The sequence below is a fragment of the Acomys russatus genome, chromosome 19, assembly GCF_903995435.1.
Source record: "Acomys russatus chromosome 19, mAcoRus1.1, whole genome shotgun sequence".
NCBI classification, from domain to species: Eukaryota; Metazoa; Chordata; class Mammalia; order Rodentia; family Muridae; genus Acomys; species Acomys russatus.
This window is the reverse complement of record NC_067155.1, coordinates 29,931,341-29,949,181: the sequence shown is the minus strand read 5'-3', so window position 1 is coordinate 29,949,181 and position 17,841 is coordinate 29,931,341. Positions and strand designations below refer to the sequence as shown.

General features: G+C 47.8%; 1 protein-coding gene across 3 annotated transcripts in view; it reads right to left on the bottom strand.

Annotated features, from left to right (window-relative positions):
* Positions 1 to 16,769, bottom strand: part of Insr (insulin receptor) — a 126,964-nt gene extending 110,195 nt beyond the window's left edge. For all 3 annotated transcript variants that reach the window (XM_051162934.1, XM_051162936.1, XM_051162937.1), the window contains exon 1: positions 16,138 to 16,769. In XM_051162934.1, the coding sequence (XP_051018891.1) occupies positions 16,138 to 16,237 (100 nt within the window). In that variant the 5' untranslated portion in view covers positions 16,238 to 16,769. The remainder of the gene's footprint in view (positions 1 to 16,137) is intronic.
* Positions 16,770 to 17,841: the final 1,072 nt, after the last annotated feature.

Here is a 17,841-nt window from a genome sequence, read left to right as displayed (position 1 = left end):
ACCTCGCTCACCTATCGACAGAGAAGTTTCCTCTTGCAGTACATGGCAACTAACAGAGACCCACGACTAGACAATATGGAGGCAACGAGCGACCTGGGACCTTTTAGTGCCAAAAGAGATGTCAAACCCTTCCCCTCAGGAATAAGGGAGCAAAGTGGAAGAGCGAGCAGAAAAGTAGAAAAAGAGCCAGACAGATGGATGACTCCAAGGAAATCGTGTCTTCTAGATAAAACAGGACTGATGCACATATAGACTCACAGAGACCACAGCGGTACGCACAGGGCCTGCACAGGTTCAATACAGACTGAGTCCCAGCACTAAAAAGACAAAATGGACACAGGCTCCCACCTCTCACCAGGAAGCTACCAGCAACTGATCCCAGAGAAGTTGACCAATACGATATGAGCTCAATGGTATTTTTGTAGACACTTTTTTTTCTTTTTTAGTCTCGTTTTGCTTTGTTTGGGCATTCTTGTTTTACTGTTCTTTAGTTTGTTTATTTTGATTTTTATTTCTGTAGGTTTTGGGGGGGGCGCTTGTCACGTGTTGTTTTGTGTTTTGTTTTGCTTTGGTTTTTTCTGGTTTTTTTTTTTTAAAGAAAGAAAAAGAACAAAGTTGGGTAGGTCAGAGGTGGGAAGGATCTGGTAGGAACTGGGAGAGGGGAAATCATAATCAAAATATATTGAATGAAAAAAAAATTTGTTTAGAAAAAAAGTGACCTCTGGGGTCCACATGCAAATATGTGTATGTGCACACGCACGCGCGCGCACACACACACACACACAAAGATCACACAAATCCACTCATGTACACCCAACAGAAATGAAGGCATATGCTCACACAAAGAATTTGCATGCAACTGTCCACAGCAGAATTTTTCACGCTAGCCAAAGACCAGATACCACCCAACACCATTTAGAAACTCACCTTTGCAGCATATCCATACAAAAGGAATATTAACCAGCAGTAAAGAGAAATAAAGTTCTGAGGTACACTACCATACAGATGCACCTTGAAAAACACCACACATTTGGTGAAAACACTGGACCCTAAAGTCCACAAAGTGTTTAACTCCACTTATATAAGTGTCCGGAGGACGCAAACCTCAGAGGATCAGGACACAGACTAGTAGTTGTCGGGAGCCAAGGAGAAGGGCTAAAGGGCCTGTGGTTCCTTGGAGGATAATGAAATCGTTTTAACACTGAGTGCGGCAGGGCAACCTCTGCACAACCCTACGAATACACTCAAAGCCACGGAGGAGGAAGAGCTATATAGCATGCAAACTCTGTCTCACTTAACTTACCATAAATAAAGATTAAAAGGATCTAATTGCAGGGGCAATAAAGAAGCACTTTGCTTTTTTTAATCTCCCCTGCGAATCTAGCTCTTAACTTATTAAACTCTGACGCATCTCAGTGAGTTGAAAACAATAGAGCAATTTACTGCTGGAACAGAAAAAAAAAATTTTTTTTTTAAAAAATACCCAGAAGATGTTGGAATTAGCACCAGAAATTTTTGTAGGAATTCCAGCAGCTTCGCAGCCCCTCCCCCCAACTCCACCCTTGTGAGTGGGAATCAGGGATACTTCATGGTTTAAGGAAGGGGCCTGAGAGATGGCTCAGCAGTTGAGAGCCCTGGCTGCTCTGGCAGAGACAGCAACTTGGTTTGATTCCCTGCACCCTAACAGCAGCTCACAAGCATGTGCAACTCTAGTCCCAGAGGAGCCAACGGCCTCTTCTGACCTCCACAGGCACTAGGTTCATACGTAGCACACAGACATACACGCAGGCAAAACAGTCATACACACATAACATAAATCAAGTCTAAATAAGTATGTGGCAGGAAGTAGAAAAGTCCCATCACCAGCTAAAATTCTCCCAGCCTTCAGCCCATCCCTCACTCGTGCCTGCCTCTCTCCACCCCCTGGTTGTTTTGTTGATGTCTTCCTTTGTGATTCAGTCCTTTGACACTAGGTCTTGTTTTGTAGCCCAGGCTAGCCTTGAACCCAATATCCTTCTAGCTCAGCCTCCTCAGAGCTGGGACAACGGTTATGCTTATGCTGTCACACCCCACCCAGTTGTTGTCGTCGTTTATTGTTTATGTTGTTGATGACGACGCTCTTGAGATAAGCGTCTGATGAAGCCCAGGCTGACCAGCACCACATTAACTGGGCACAGTGGCGCACACAGGTTTCCCGGCACTCAGTTGGTGAGGGTCAGAAGTAGCAGGGGTTCGAGCACTCAGGTGTTCCTGCTGCAGTGAGAGCCGGACAAGCCTGAGCGACATGAGGACCAGTGGCAAAAAAATGAATAAGCAAAAAAGCACACACACAGCAGAGGACTGTGGAAGTGGCTCTGTGGGTCATGTGCTTACAGCACGGCCACACGGGCCTGTCAGAGGTTGGTTAGGCTGTCGAACCTAATCAACTCAGCCTTAACCTCATTTCAACAAGTAAGGTGGAGAGATCGATTTTAGAGGGGTTAACCTGATGTCAACCTCTGGCATCCATATACACCTACATGTGCTCACGCATACAGAGACTACCCAGCACATTTGCGGGGGGGGGGGGGGGGGGCGGGAGCTGAAGAGATGGCTTGGTGGTTAAGAGCTTGTAATGGTCTTGTCGAAGACCCAGAACCCACGTTGGGTGGTTTCACAACCACCTATAACATAACTCTTAGCTCCAAGGGGCAGTCCAACACCTCTGGCCTCCAAGGGCATGTGCACTCAGTCACATACCCACAAACAAACAGATACACTGTATAAACTGACGGCTCCACGGCATGTTTAAGGGAAGGTTTTTATTGTAGGTGAGAGACAGAGAGCCACCAGCGGCATCTGGAAGAGTTCAGAGCGGAGAGAGAAAGTAGCAGACTGAACAGGGCCAGCGGACTGGGTCTGGCCATGAGAGAAGCAGGAGCAGAGTAGAGCAGAGAGGGAGGGAGGGACATAGAGAGGAGGACAGAGTGCCGACAAAAGAGAAGACCAAGAGAGAGCATAGCTGAAAAAGCAGGTTTCTAAGAACAATGAGTAGCTGGGGAGAGAGGGAAAAGCTCAGGAACTGGAGAAGTTTAGGGTTGTGATCCTGTGGGGGCCTGGGGGCCACCATGCGCTTTGGTGTGCTAACAGGCACCACAGAGAGTCACCTGTCCCTTCTGTCAGTGATAAAGGGAAGCGGCTACTTTTAGTAGCGTCCCACCACACACCACACACACACACACACACACACACACACACACACACACACGCACACGCACACGCACACGCACACGCACACGCACACACGCGCACACACCTACCTGCTGGCTACACAAGTTCCTGAGGAATGCTGCCTTTTGTCCAACAACCAGAATTTGGAGAAATGGGGTTTCTTTTGATCCTGACCACTTTATTATTTATTTATTTATTTAATCTTTTTATTTAAGGGCCAAAAAGATGGCTCAATGGGTCAAGACTATTGCTGCCCAGTCTGATGACTAGAGTTCCATTCCCAGGATCCACATGGTGGAGGGAGACTGGATACTACCAAGCTATCCTCTGACTTCCCCATGAGCCCCTATGCATACATACAAAAATAAATAAATGTTAAAAAAATAATTACAAAAACATAGTCTAAAACTAGTGTCCCCGGCCAGTTTCAAGTATCTCAGAACGTGGATAGGGGCTACCATATTGGACTGAGCTGAATAAGAAAAAGTGTGTGCAAGTACACAGAGCAGGACACTGGGTGCCTTCCTCCATCACCCTGCACCTTACTGCCTTGAGACAGGGTCTCCCATGAAACTGAGGCTCATTAGCTTCAGCTAGACTTCTGGCCAGTGAGTTCCCAGGACCCATCAGACTCTACCACGCCCTGCTCCTGCATGGATATTGGAGATCTGCACTGGGACCCACCTGGTTTCACAGCAAGCACCCATTCACCAAGCCATCGAGGCAGCCCTCAAAACAGAATGTTTCCTTAGAAAGGGTTGACCCCTGCTTTCTAGGAGCGTGAGAATTGTAGGAGGAAAAAATGGCACCTGAGCCATCTTGGAAGTTTCTTCTTCTGTGGCTTTCTCTCCACTGCAATGACAGGAAAAGAGATGTGCTGGGAGGAGTAAGGAAGGTAGTGCCCAGCAGATTCTGAAAATGTTTTTTGTTTTTTGTTTTTTTTTTTTATGCTCAGAATTTGAGTCTCTCTGTTTTCAACCATCAGCATCCCTGTTCCATAGTCATAGCTGCCTCCAAAACTGTTCCTGGTCCCCTATCCCAAGGCATACAATAGTATCACCGTGCCTTATGACCTAAGTTCAACACCCAGGGCTGACATAATAGAAGGAGAGAACCAACTTCAACAAGTTATCCTCTGATTTCATGGGTTATAAAAGAGAACTGTGGGGTTTTGTTCAACTACTTAGAGATGGTCCTCCACACCTTGCAGGGCAGGTAGTGAGGGAGACAAAAAACAGGATCTCTCAGGGAGCCCCAGATGTGACAGAATACTATAAAACAATGCCAGGAAGCTCCCTTCGATGACACAGAAAGACCTCCAAGACTGGGCAGGCTGTGTGATCCAGTATCACTTGTGTGTATGGTAAGTAAAAGGACATGCAGCTTACGTATGTGAACAGTATCCTAGAAATCGAATTGATCCTCCAGTCTCCAACTTCCAGTGCAGGGATGCAAGTGCATGTTTCCACTTCTGTCTGCTTTTTTTCTTTTGTTTTGTTTTAGACAGGTGTTGGGGATCTGAACTCTGCTCCTTGGGGTTGCATAGTAAATTGTCTTACGTAACAAGCCATCTCCCCAGGCTAGAAAAGCTTGCACTACCAAAATTCTTTGTACTTGTGGATTTGGGCTCTGGACTATGTGAGTTCACCGGGTGTTGAGGTCGGTTTGCAAACAGAGCCCTAGGGAAATAATCCTGTGTTCAAATCCCTCCTCTGCTTTTTCCCAGCTGTGTGGCCATAAGCAAGTCCTGGTCCTCTCTCCCACCTCTTTCCTCTTATGAGAAACTCATGAGTCATGAGCCCAGGGAAGAAAAGGATATTACCTGGATGAAAAGTATGACGGTTAACCTCTTTATTTTGTCTTTCAATTTTCATGGAATGCATGGTATGCAGTGTAAATGTGGACACGTTTGTGGGTGAGGGGTTACGTGTACATGCGGAGGCTGGAGGTTGAAGTCAAGAATCATACTTGAGCCGGGCGTGGTGGCGCACGCCTTTAATCCCAGCACTCAGGGAGACAGAGGCAGGCGGATGGCTGTGAGTTAGAAGCCAGCCTGGTCTACAAAGCAAGTCCAAGACAGCCAAAGCTACACAGAGAAACCCTGTTGCTTTGGTGGGGGAGGGGTTGCGGGGGGGGGGGGTGGAATCATACTTGGTCGCTCCTCCACCTTACTCGCTAAGGCAGAGTCTGTCAATCAAACCCAGAACTAAATGATACGGCTGCCCTGTCTCCACCTTCCCAGACTGGAACTAGTAGAGGGTCCCCTGAATTTTCTGGGCTCCCCTGGGAGCTGATACGTGGTCCTCATGATTGTCCTCACAGGTGAGCACATCTTCAGTTCCAAGCAGTGGGCCACCTTCCAGCCCTGTGGTGGTTGATTTTCACTGTTAACTGGACAGGATTTAGAATCGTCACAGAATGAAATTTCTAGGCACATCTGTGAAGTAGTTTCTAGATTGGGATAACTGAGGCGGGAAGACCCACCCTAAAGCTGGGCAGCAGCAGAAGGGGGCAGACTGGACTGCATGAGGAGGGGGCAGACTGAGCACCAGCACCCGCCTCTCTGTACTTCCCGAATGTGGATGCAAGGTGAACAGCTGCCTCAGGCTCCCACAGCCATGCCTCCCAAGCCATGATCCCGGGAGCCAAAATAAACCCTCCCTCCTGTCCGTCTTCAAGTCATGTTCATCAAATGACTGGTCACAGCAATGAGACAAGTGACTGACACAAAATGGAAGACTCTTCTGTTATTACCAACAGAGAGAGAGAGACAAAGGGTGAGCTTAAGGTGGCAGAGGGGTGACAGGCCTCCCCTATCTGGACCATTATTCTTCTGCAAACTTCTCCCACAACTGTTGGGCATGTGTGCAGGCTGATGCACCCAGAGGACCTCCCTCTCAAATCAAATGAGCTACACGGAAGCTGATGCCACCATGTGGTTCCAAAGGTATCCCTCAGAACTTCTTTAGACTCGGAAGATGGCTCAGCAGGTGTCTTATTTTCATTCCTGATGCTCTTATAAAATGCCTTGACAAAAGCAACTTAACGCAGAATGGGCTTATTTTAATTTACAACTCCAGATTACAGCTCATCATAGCAGGGAGGACATCAAGGAAGGAACATCAAAAAGCTGATCACACATGCTCACCTAATGTCACCTCTTTTACACAGTTCAGGACCCCTGCTAGGGAATGGTGTCACCCATAGTGGATGAGTCTTCCCATATTAGTTAACTTAAAACAATCTGCCACAAACAGGCCCACAGGTCAACCCAACACAGACAATTCTTCCTTGAGACTCCCTTTTCAGGTGATTCTAGGCTGTGTCAGGTTGACAACTAATGCTATCTGTTATAAGACATAAAGCGCTTTCTCTGCAAGTGTGAAGACCAGAGTTCAGATCCCCAGCACCTACTTAAATTGTGGTTGGACAGAGTGGCCACCTCCAATCTCAGAGCTCCAAGTAACCCACAGCAAGATGGCTACCTAGACTAGCCAAATCAGCCAGCTTCAGGGTCGAATGACAGACTCTTAATATGTAAGTCAGAGAGTGATCAAGAAAGACAAGTGACGTCAAAATCTGGCATCCACAAACATTCAGACATACATGGTCAGCACCACCACCCACAAACACAAACATGCAAGCACACATACGCCATGCACATCCAAAGAACCTAAAGAATTCCCTCCCCTCCGAGGAAGAAGGCACATACTCAATCCTCTACAGGTACAAGATTGGGATGTCAAAAGTCTAGACAGATCTTCAGATTCTGTGGAGTTCCGATCTACCAGGGAAGATGGGGTCAACAAAATAGAATTCTACAATGCTGACAAGTAGACAGACAGATGGACACACACACACACACACACACACACACACACACACACACACACACTTCAAACAGGCACAGTGTTGTAGTTGTGTGTTCCTTCTTGTCCCTGTGTCACTTTTCCCCACTCTGGACCAACACAGCTTACAAAAGTTCCAACACTTTGCATGTTCCCAAAAAAGCAAAAGAGAAAAGACGTTACACACGCCTTCCTCACACTGCAGTGGAACCAACCTGCACCCTTCATCAGGCAGAGCAGAAAACTTCCCCTATTGGAAACAAAACAGGTTTCTAAACTCTCAGAATTGTGGGCTGTTGAGATGGCTCAGGGAATAAACGTTGCCAGCTGCCAAGCTCGACGACCTTGGTTTGAACCCTGGGATCCGCAGGGGGGAAAGAAAGAGCCAAATCCTACCAGTTGTCCTCTGACCTCCACAAGCACCCATATGCACAAAATAAATAAATGTTTAAAAGTTTTCTTTAATTAGTTTGTTAAATTCCAAAGTGAGTGCAGTACTGTCTAGCCTAGTCCGGCCTGTTCACTGGAGCTCAAGCCTGGAGTGTCCTGAGCCACTAAAGGAGCTTCCGAGAAGGTATAAGCAAGGACCTCCGTGAGAATGAAAACATTAGCGGAAACAATCATTTGCATCCCAAAGAGCACTAGATAGGAAACTGACCAGCCCCAACAAACCTGTCACACCACAAGTCATGAGAAACACCTATGACCCGTTGCTCACGTTAGTTCTGTACTGTGGAACATCATCAATTACCTGATAACGGGCTGGGTTCCTCTGAATGTCTGCCCACAATCATGAATTTATTTACTTTTGAGATAAGGTCTCATGTAGCCCAATCTGGCCTAAGATTCACCATGTAGCCAAGGACAACAGATCCTTCTGATCCTCCTGCCTCCACCTCCTGAGTGCTGGGATGGCAGCAGGGGTCTTGTTTACGTAGCGCTGGGGGTGGGGCCTTCTGTGCGTGCTAGGGAAGCATTCTACTCCACCCCACCTCAGCTCACCTTTGACTTCACTATCATACCATATGCATTCCATCAACTGATGTCTCACTCCTCTTAAATTTACTTCCTTTCCCTCTCACAATCCTCTGTATAAACACACAGACACACATACCATACACACACAGGTACACACTACGCACACAAATGCATACCACACGCACCATACACACATACACATTACATACCACACACACAAACACATTATACATACATACACACACCATACACAGACACACCACACACACACACACACACACACACACACACACACACACACACACACACACCATACATACTTTTAAACCTATGTTCCATACATGAAAGAGAACATGAGGTAGGTGATGTTTGTCTTTCTGAGTCTGGATTATTTCCTTTTAACATAATGACCTCTAATTATATTCATTTTCCTGAAAATGCCATGATTACATTTTTCTTCAAGGCTACATAAAACTCCATTTTACAGACCTCTCCCCCCCCCCCCATCTATCAACGGACATCTAGGCTGTTTCTAATCTTGGCTATTCTGCACACTGCAGCAATGAACACAAATGAGCAAGTATCTCTGAGTACACCGATTTTCAAAGTGAGACACAGCCTGCATGCCTCAGGGATAAAAGACGATGCCTTCAAAATATGCAGAGGGGCCACTTGAAGCAGCCAGCTCACCATCAAAAGATTCAAAAAAAATGAACAAACAGGAAGCCTAATATGCCACACACAAATAGACAGTTGTGGGCCCCAGCTGTAGCTTGGTGGGTAAAGTACTTGCCTAGCATGCACAAAGCCCTGGGTTCTATCCAGGTGTGGGAGTGTGTGTCTATAGTCCCAGCATTCAGAAGGCAGAGGCAGGAGGATCAGGGGTTCAAGATAAGCCTTAGCTACACAGTGAATTTGAGGCCATCCTGAACTACACAAGATACTGTAGGGGAAAACACACACACACACCCCAAAACTTCTGCATACAATGATTCCCAGATATGAAAACAGCATGAACTGACCAGCTCTCTGTCGAAGAACATGAAGTGTCACCCTGCTGGCCTGCAAACTCAAAGCTTCAATTTTTTTTTTTTTAAATATCCTCAAATCAGCACAAGTATTGTCATGAGAATTAATCTAGAGCAACTAAGCAATTTTGTAAATCCCCAGGCCTGAGGATAAGAGGACCAAACATTTCAGTTTTAAGAATTTATTCATCTAATTACAGGATTTTTTCTTTCATTCTGGAAAAAAAAAAAAAGATTATAGGGATGGAGTTATGCCATCACAAAGAGGTGGAAGCTGGGCACAGATGTATAATCCTGGCACCCTGGAAGCACAGGCGGAACAATTGTCACAAGTTCCAGGCTAGGCGGGCTACAGAGTAAATCCTGCCTTAGGAAATTTTTAAATAAATGAATTAACTAATTAAAAATAATAACAACAAAGAAGTCGTATGAGGGAGTCTGGCCATTGATGAAATGTGTAACAATGGGACTGAAAACATGGCCCAATGGCTAGGAGTGTATGTTGTGTGTGTTGCCCTTGCAGAGACCCAGGTCTTAGTTTCAGCACACTTGTTAGGCAGCTCAAAACTGCCTGGAACCCCAGCTCCAGGGGAATCTGACATAGACTTCCGGTTTCCATGAGTCCAGCACTCACAAGCACAAACCGACACAGATACGTGCACATACTTAAAACAATATCTTTACATAGAAAATAATAAGCTGGGTGTGGTGGACGAACACCTTTAATCCCAGGAGGCAGAGGCAGACAGATGTTGAGTTTGAGATCCTTGGTTCTACAAAGTGAGTTCCAGGACAGCCTGGGCTACACAGAAAAACACCGTCTCAAGAAGAAGAAGAAAAAAGAGATAAAAGATGATGGATGGATGGATGGATGGGAGGGAATAAAATAAAAGCAAAAGAATAGGTAAATACATAGGAAAAGCAAGTTTTGCAGTTGGTATGAACTAGGGAGCAGAGGAGGGGAGAAACAGAAAAGAGTAAAAAAAAGGAGTCATTTTCCTTCTCCCCTTTTGTTCTTAGCCAGGATGGAATTTTGGAATTAAAGGATTAAGAGGGGGAAAGGCGACCTTTGGGAACTTGCAGAGCAGTGTGTGAATGGCTCCATTTACCCAAAGGAAAAGGTGAGTCTCAGAAGGGGACAGCACTCAGCTCACAGAGAATCTTCAACCAATAACAGTAACTTTTTAAAAAAAATAACATTTCTTTATTTTTAAGTTTTGTTTTGTTGGTTTGGGGTTATTTTTCGTTTTTGTGGGGGAGGGGTTGCTTGGCTTTTGTTTGTTATTTTGGACAGTATTGGGTTTTGTTTTTGTTTTTCGGATTTGAGTTGTTTGCTTATTTGTTGGTTTGTTCATTTGGAGAAGGTCTCGCTCACTATATGGCTTTGGCTGGCCTGGAACTCACTATGTACAATAGGCTAGCCTTGAACTACAGAGATACGCCTCTGCCTCTTGAGTGCTGGGGTTAAAGGTGTGCAACCTCACATGCAGTTGTTCTTATTTTAAGTGTGTTTACCCATGACTGGCTGTGTGTCTGTGTGTCCATTCCTTCAGGGACGCCTGGAGCTGGAGTTACGGTTAAGAGCCTCCTGATTTGGATGCTGGGAACCAAACTCAGGGCCTCTGAAAGAGTAACTGTGTTCTTAACCACTGAGCCACCTCTCCAGGCCCTTCCTAGCCCCCTTGTTTTGAGACAAGGTTCTTCTTCAAATAGCCCAGGCTGGCCTTGACTCCCTGTGTAGCTGAACATGACCTTAAACTGATCTGTCTCCACCTCCCAAGTGTTGAGGTTACGAGAGATCACCCACACGCAGCACTATGGCTAGGACCCATTAGGCAAGCGCCTTACCAACTGAGTCACATCCCCAGAACAGTATTCCTTAAATGACTAGGGGTCAGGACTTTGTGTCGAGTTATGAGTAGGCAGCTGAATGCAGATAAAGGCTAATTGGTTAAGTTTAACACCTAGCAGGCTGGCAACATGGCCCCGGCCCCGTTAATAGAGTGCTTGCCTGCTCGACTTTGCATACACCGGGTGTGATGGTGCACACCTGCCATCTTGCCGTGCAAGATGAGGAGAAATGAGAGAGAGAGTTCAACATTCTTCTCAGCTACATAACAAATTTGAGGCTGACCTGGGCTACATGTGACCCTGTTTCCAAAATGAAAAGAAGAAAATAAAGAAATAAGTCAGAGGAAGAGGGGGAAGGGAGAAAAAGGAGAAGGGGGAAGGAAGAAGTGGAAAAGTAAAAAGGAAGAAAAAGAAGGAAGAGGAAAGAAGAGGAGAGGGAAGGAAGGAAGGAAATGGAAGAAGAGTTGTTCAGTGACAGAGCACTTGTCTACCATGTTCAAGTTCCTAGGTATCACCCTCAGCACCTCAAAAAAAGAGAAAAAAAGCACGATCTGGAAAACTCTGGGTGAAAAGCCAAAGTGTAAATATTTTTTTGTTGTTGTTACTACTTCTCATGGCCTAAGATTAGAGCAATACAATAGTCAGGAAGGAGTACACAAAGGTGTGTGGCCCTGTGTCAATAAAACTTTATTTACAAAAATAGTGAATTTAGCACTACAGTTTACTGACCCCTTTTTGTAGAAGAAAGACTTAAACGAGATAGAACTGACACAGTGGGACAGGAGACGGGTGAAGGGCAAACTACATAGCACACAGGAAAAGAATAAGCTTACCCCTGCCGGAGGGGAGTGCAGAACAAGGGAAAGCCGGCCACAAGTGAAAACGCCTTTCATGAGGAAGGACCCAGGAAGTCTCAGACTCAGGGTGGTTCCTGAAGCCAGGTTGGCAGGAGACAGAACCGGAAGGTAAGGGATTGTGTTCAGACACAAGCCAGGCGTCCTATGGCAACCAACAGACAAGACAGCAAGAGTGCGACAGCAGAATTGGAGGTCAAAAGTGAATAATGGAGTTTAGGACATTTTCAGTATTTCTAGGTAGACTAAAGAGAGAAGAGTTGCAGGGCGATGGAAGTAGAACAAGGAAAAGGGAAAAAAGCAAGGCCTCTACAGGCAAGTGTCTGAGACAGACACTCTGTCATGATTGAAGCTATTTTCATTGTTACAACTTAAAGACAGCCAGAAGATGCTGGCATCAGGCTAGCAGAAGCCAAGTGTTGCCCGCTAAACACCTTAGCAGATCTAGGACAGTCCCTACAACCCAGAATGAGCCGACCCCAACTGCTGAAGCTCAGAAGACCTGCTTGGGGTCTGGCAAGATGGCTCAGCAGGTCAAAACACTTGCCATGCAAGCCTCAGGGCCTGAGTCTGATCCCTGGGACACATGGAAAGATGGATGAAGAGACATGACTCCACAAGGTTGTCCTCTGACCTCCACACACATGCCCTGACACATATGAGCACATACACATACGTGCACTCAGGCACACACACATATACAAAAATCGAATAATCTAAAAATTAATTTAAAATTAAAATGTAATAAAATAAGTAAGCCAGGTGGTAGTGGTGCACGCCCTTAATTCAAGCACTTGGAATGCAGAGGCAGGTGGATCTCTATGAGTTCGAGGCCAGCCTCGTCTACAAAATGAATCCTAGGACAGCTAGAGCTATACAGAGAAACCCTGTCTTGAAAAGAAAAAAAAAAAAAAAAAAAAAGAGTAAAATAAATAAATAAGGTGGAAAGCAATTTAGGAAGACACCTGGTATTGATCTCTGGCCTCACGCACATGCACTCACCCACTTGAGCACACATATATGTACTACACACACACACACACACACACACAAGACCCACGGAAGGCAAGGCTCATGCCTCCAAAAGTCAACCTGACTAATATCCCTAATACTCAGAAGCTTCCAATTGTCACTGTCTTGCCTTCTATCTCTCAGCCTAGAGCCAGCCTGATCAAGGAAGGAACGGGGGGGGGGGGGGGGGGGGGGGGGGGGGGCGTTAGCCAGTGCTTAGCCAAGACTTGAGTACCAAGACTGCACCCAAAGATGAACTGGGTACCTCGCCTTTAGGGACACTTCTCGCAGTAAAGGCCCATTCCTTTCTTACACATCACATAGGTCCTCACCACCAGTGCCAGCTCCCAGGTCCAGCAAGCGTGCCCTGTTGGTGGACATTACATATTCATGTTCTAGAAAGTTCCTTGCCTTACACAAAGCCTCTGAGAGGCATCACAACTCATTTGTTTGATAGGATTTTGTTAACGATTACCCGAAAGCAGGGGTGGGGAGGCTCCAATCCAAAAGAGCAAGTGTTTATTAAGAAATCCAGCACAAGGGCAAGAGAGATGGGTAACAGTGCTTGCAGCCAAGCCGCATGACCTGAGTCCACTCTCCGGAGCCCACAGTGGAAGGAGAGAACCACCTCCTGAAAGCTCCCTCTGACCCCACACTGTGATACATGCATGCTGCCCCCACATATACACAATTATAATAAATAAAATTAAATTTAAAAAACAGGGAAACAGAAGAGCTGGAAATAATGGCGTGTTACTTTAATGCCAGCGCTTCTACAGCAGAGGCAGACAAGTCTCTGTGAGTTAGACGACAGCCTGGTCCACATATGCCAGCCGAGGCTACACAGGAAGACCGGGTCTCAAGCTGGATAAGTTGATTAATTAATTAAATTTAAAAATAGGGAAACAAAGAAACCCAGTAGGAAGACAGGGAAGAGCCGTCCTAGCCGAGCGGCCAGCCAGCTAGCCGGTGGCCACTGCTTTCAAGAGGCGTGAGATGGACTCAAGAGATCATCATATTTACAAAGTATGGGGATTTTCAGGAAAATAAGGACTTTCATTATCCTTGGTTGAGACAGGGTCTCCTGTAGCCCAGGCTGGGTGCAAATGCACTCACTATACAATCCAACCCAGGATGGCCTTGAACTCCTGACCCTCCTACCTTTGGAGTATGTGATGACAGACGTACAACTCACGCTTGCTTTATGTGAGTCTAGAGATGAAACCCAGGGGCCTCCTACATGCATTGGGAAGCGCTGTACCGGCTGAGCCACACGCCCGGCCAGTGAGCACGTGAAGGCGCACGTTTACTGCACAGACTCCAATGTCTTGGCGACCTGTACGCCATTAGGGATCAAATATTTATATGCACCTACTATGTGCTGGGCACCTCCTCAGGTACTAACAGTCAGGCAGAGGGGAACAACTAATCACCAAAAATGCAAAAACAGAACTCAAGGAATACACAGAACTTGTATGCCCAAGTGCACAGGTACGCAAGCAAATTAACTCCACTTCCTTCCAGTGATCCCCAAGGAGCCTCGAAGAGCATAGGTGTTAACAATTCTTGGATTTTCTTAATAAGAATCCAAACCATGGGCTGCGTAGATGGCTAAGTGGGTAAAAGCACTGGGTGCTCAGGCATGAGGCCCTGAGTTCAAATCCTCCCAACGCCCACATACAACCCCAGCACTTCAACAGAACACCTGTAACCCTAGCGATGAAAGAGTTGTGAACCCAGGGGCAACCGGGGGCCTCACTGGCTAGTCAGCACAGCCGAATCACCAAACTCTAGGTTCACTGAGAGACCCTGTCTCAAAACGTGAAGTTGAGAGTGACAGACGCAAACACCTGACGTCAACCAAGGGCCTTTGCAAACACAAACGGGCACCCACGTGTGCACTCCCTCTCATAAACACACAAAAGCCAAACCAATGGCTACCCCTTTGCTGAGCAGCTTCTCTATGCCCGATCCTCAGAGCCTCAAAGACATTACGGGGTTAGCAGACCCACTCAAAAGTCCAGCCTGTTCCAGAATACACACACACACACACACACACACACACACACACACACACACACACACACCTCCCTCCTTCACAAAGGAGCGGCAGTCCCTTCTCGCTTTGACCCCTTCTTATTTGCAATTAACTTCCTTGTGCACAGAAACCCGAACCAGTGACTTGGAAGACATTTTTCATTGCATTTTTTTTTTGAAACATACATAGCCCAGGCTGGCCTCAAACTCACTCAACAGCTGGGCTGGCCTCAAACAATTCACTAGCCTCCTGCCTTGGCCATAACCAAGCACAGAAGTATAAAGACAACCTCTGAAAAAGTGAGGTTTAAGCATACTGGACGTACCTCGGTTTAGCCCTCTCTGAAATGGGTGTGCAACAATTTTGGCCTCCAGGGAACACTGGGGGGGGGGGGAGGCAGGGGGGGGGGGGGTTCTAGAGAAATGAGCAAACCAGCCTGGAGGCTCATAATCACTCTAATTATAACCATCCCGAAAGCTGCCCCCTACTGTTACACTATGATTGCTGTGAGGCCAAAGGTATGTAGACTTTGCCTCTAGACATCTGGAGGCAGTGAATTATAAACATCGCAGCCATGAGCTTACACACAAGGGGTCGATTGTCCAAGAAGCATCCTCCACCGGTAAGGAGGCTACCCCTGGCTTTAAACTGAGCTTTAAACTGCTCAGGTGTCTGAACCTGTTGCAACCCCAGTAACTCTACTTATTTAAGAGGACCCCCAAAGAGTCTAGGAGGGAAGATTTGGGTTTAGAGAAAAGAACAGACATGGTTGAGAGGTGCACTGAGGATAGACACCCGAAAGCTGGGCGGGCACTGGGGCAAGGTTCCTCAGACCGGAGCTGGGCACACGCGGGGTGCAGAGCCACAAGCCCATCGGGCAAAGGCCAAGGTCAGAAGCCTTCGTGCAAGGCCAGAGCCACCAAGCCCACTCTTCCCCTTTCCCCAGGGGAAAGGTGATCTGTCATTAGGGAGGGGACTCTGCACAGACAGAAGGACACAAGGGGTGTTCTCAACCCTCAGTCGTTGGGGAGGAGTCTTTATGTTGACCAAGGAAGGAGAGGTGTCTACAACTCCCAGTCCTTAGTTGGGGTGGGTGAGATGGGTGTCCTTGGGCAGGGGCGGGGAGGGGATCTAAGCTGTAAAAAGCGATGGGAAAGCTGTCCCCCACCTTTAGTCCAAAGGTGAGAGTTCTGTAGTTTGGTGGAGAGGGGTATCTCCGACCCTCACTCCTTAGGGTGGGGGCTCTAGATTGGCTGGGACGGTGGGAGAAGTGTCCTGGAATCACTGTGATCCACCCACCCCCCTCATCCCAGACTTACCCTCTCCAGGATACAGGTGGCCGGCTGCGCCCACCAGCAACGCGGCCACGGCCACCAGCAACGGCGCGGCCGTTGTCTCACGTCGTCTCCCGGAGCCCATGGCTGTAGGAGCGCAGGGGACCCCGGCTATCAGAGCACGCCACGCCGGCCCGCAGGGGACATACTCCGAGATGAGGTCGCCAGAGAGACGCTGGGAGCCGCGCGTCCTTCTCTTCCACGACGGTGGCTCACGAGCCGCAGCTATCCAGTCTAGAGGGCCCTGGGGACAGTCCCGGGAAGAGCGCAGAGGCCTCGGCTGCAACCAACGCGGCGGCGCGGCCCGCAGACTACAGCCCCGGGTCACCCAGGCCCGGTCCCGCGCCTGCAATCGCAGGGTCCAGAGCTCACCGCGGCGTGTCCCCTTCCCGGGGCCCCTGCGTCTCTGCCCTGTGCAGCTCTGGGTGAGTCGCGTTGTGTAGAATCTGAGACAGAGGGGACGCACGCACTGGCGGGCACCTGGGCTGGTGGCGGCGGCGGGAGCTAGGGCTCGACTCTGGCCCGTAAACAACGCGGTCCGTCAGCTGGGCCCCGCGCGGACCGAGAGAAAAGGTGGCGCGGATCGAGACAGGGAAGGGACTGTGCGCTCAAATGAGGCCCGCAGAAGGGGACTTGAAAGCCGAGCGCAGGGAGGCGTGGCCAGAGCTTACACTGCCACGCCTACCTCGCCTCCAAAGGAACCTCCAGCTCCGGAGGTGGGAGTTCACCCCCCCCCCCCCCCCGATTCTCTCAACGCCGACACTTCCAAAATGCTGAAAAGGTTATGATTTAAAAGCTTGGAAGTGTGAGACTCCCGTGACAGATGTCTGGAGCTGCCCAGATCCGCGCCTGACTCGAACGCCCCCAAATAGTCTCGAAGTTCCTATTTAAAAACATGGGGGGGAGCAGATCCCCGCCTGGCTCGAAAATCGCAAAAAATAATAATAATAATTAATTAATTAATTAATTAAATTTAAAAGCCTGAGGTCCCAATTTAAGGTCTGGAGCGCATGTCAGATCTCCACCTGATCCGGACACCCTGAAGAGCCCCGATATAACAAAATTTAAAAGCCTGGAAAAGCCTCCAGATCCTTCAAGACAAGAACACCCCAAACAGCTCAGTATCAGAACTTAGGGGTCTTACTCTAATACCTTACGAAATAGCCCCGAGTCTCTGACCTCAATGTGGGAGCCCCCAAGATGCCCCAGATGTCAGATTCAACTAAACAGACCCTGTCTTTCTTGCTCTTTTTACTATTTTTGTCTCCCTTAGGGAATTCACTTTTACTCTTGGTTCTGTTTTTCTTTGCAGCCTCTGCGACTACTGCCTAAACTGGATTTCCCCAGCCCTGGCTCTCTCTAGGAGCTAGTGGGCGCCCAACAAGTTCCCTCCCTGGTGAGCTCTCGCCCAGAAGCTTGGCTGCAGCAGCCTCCAGCCACAGCCACGTGTCCACAATGCGAGCAGTCTGTGTTCCCTGGCCTGAGCCCCTCCACCCAGCACTGAATTCCAGCAGAAATCAATAAAGAAATGAATCCTAGAAGAACGACGTAAGGAGGCTTCTAGAAAAAACGTTAGAAACTTCAGTTAGGAGCAGGTAGACTTATCCATTTTCAACTCACTTACCAGTAGGTGGCTGTGTATCTAAGAAAGTCCTGCCCAACCATCTTCATGGAGAGCTAACCTGTCTG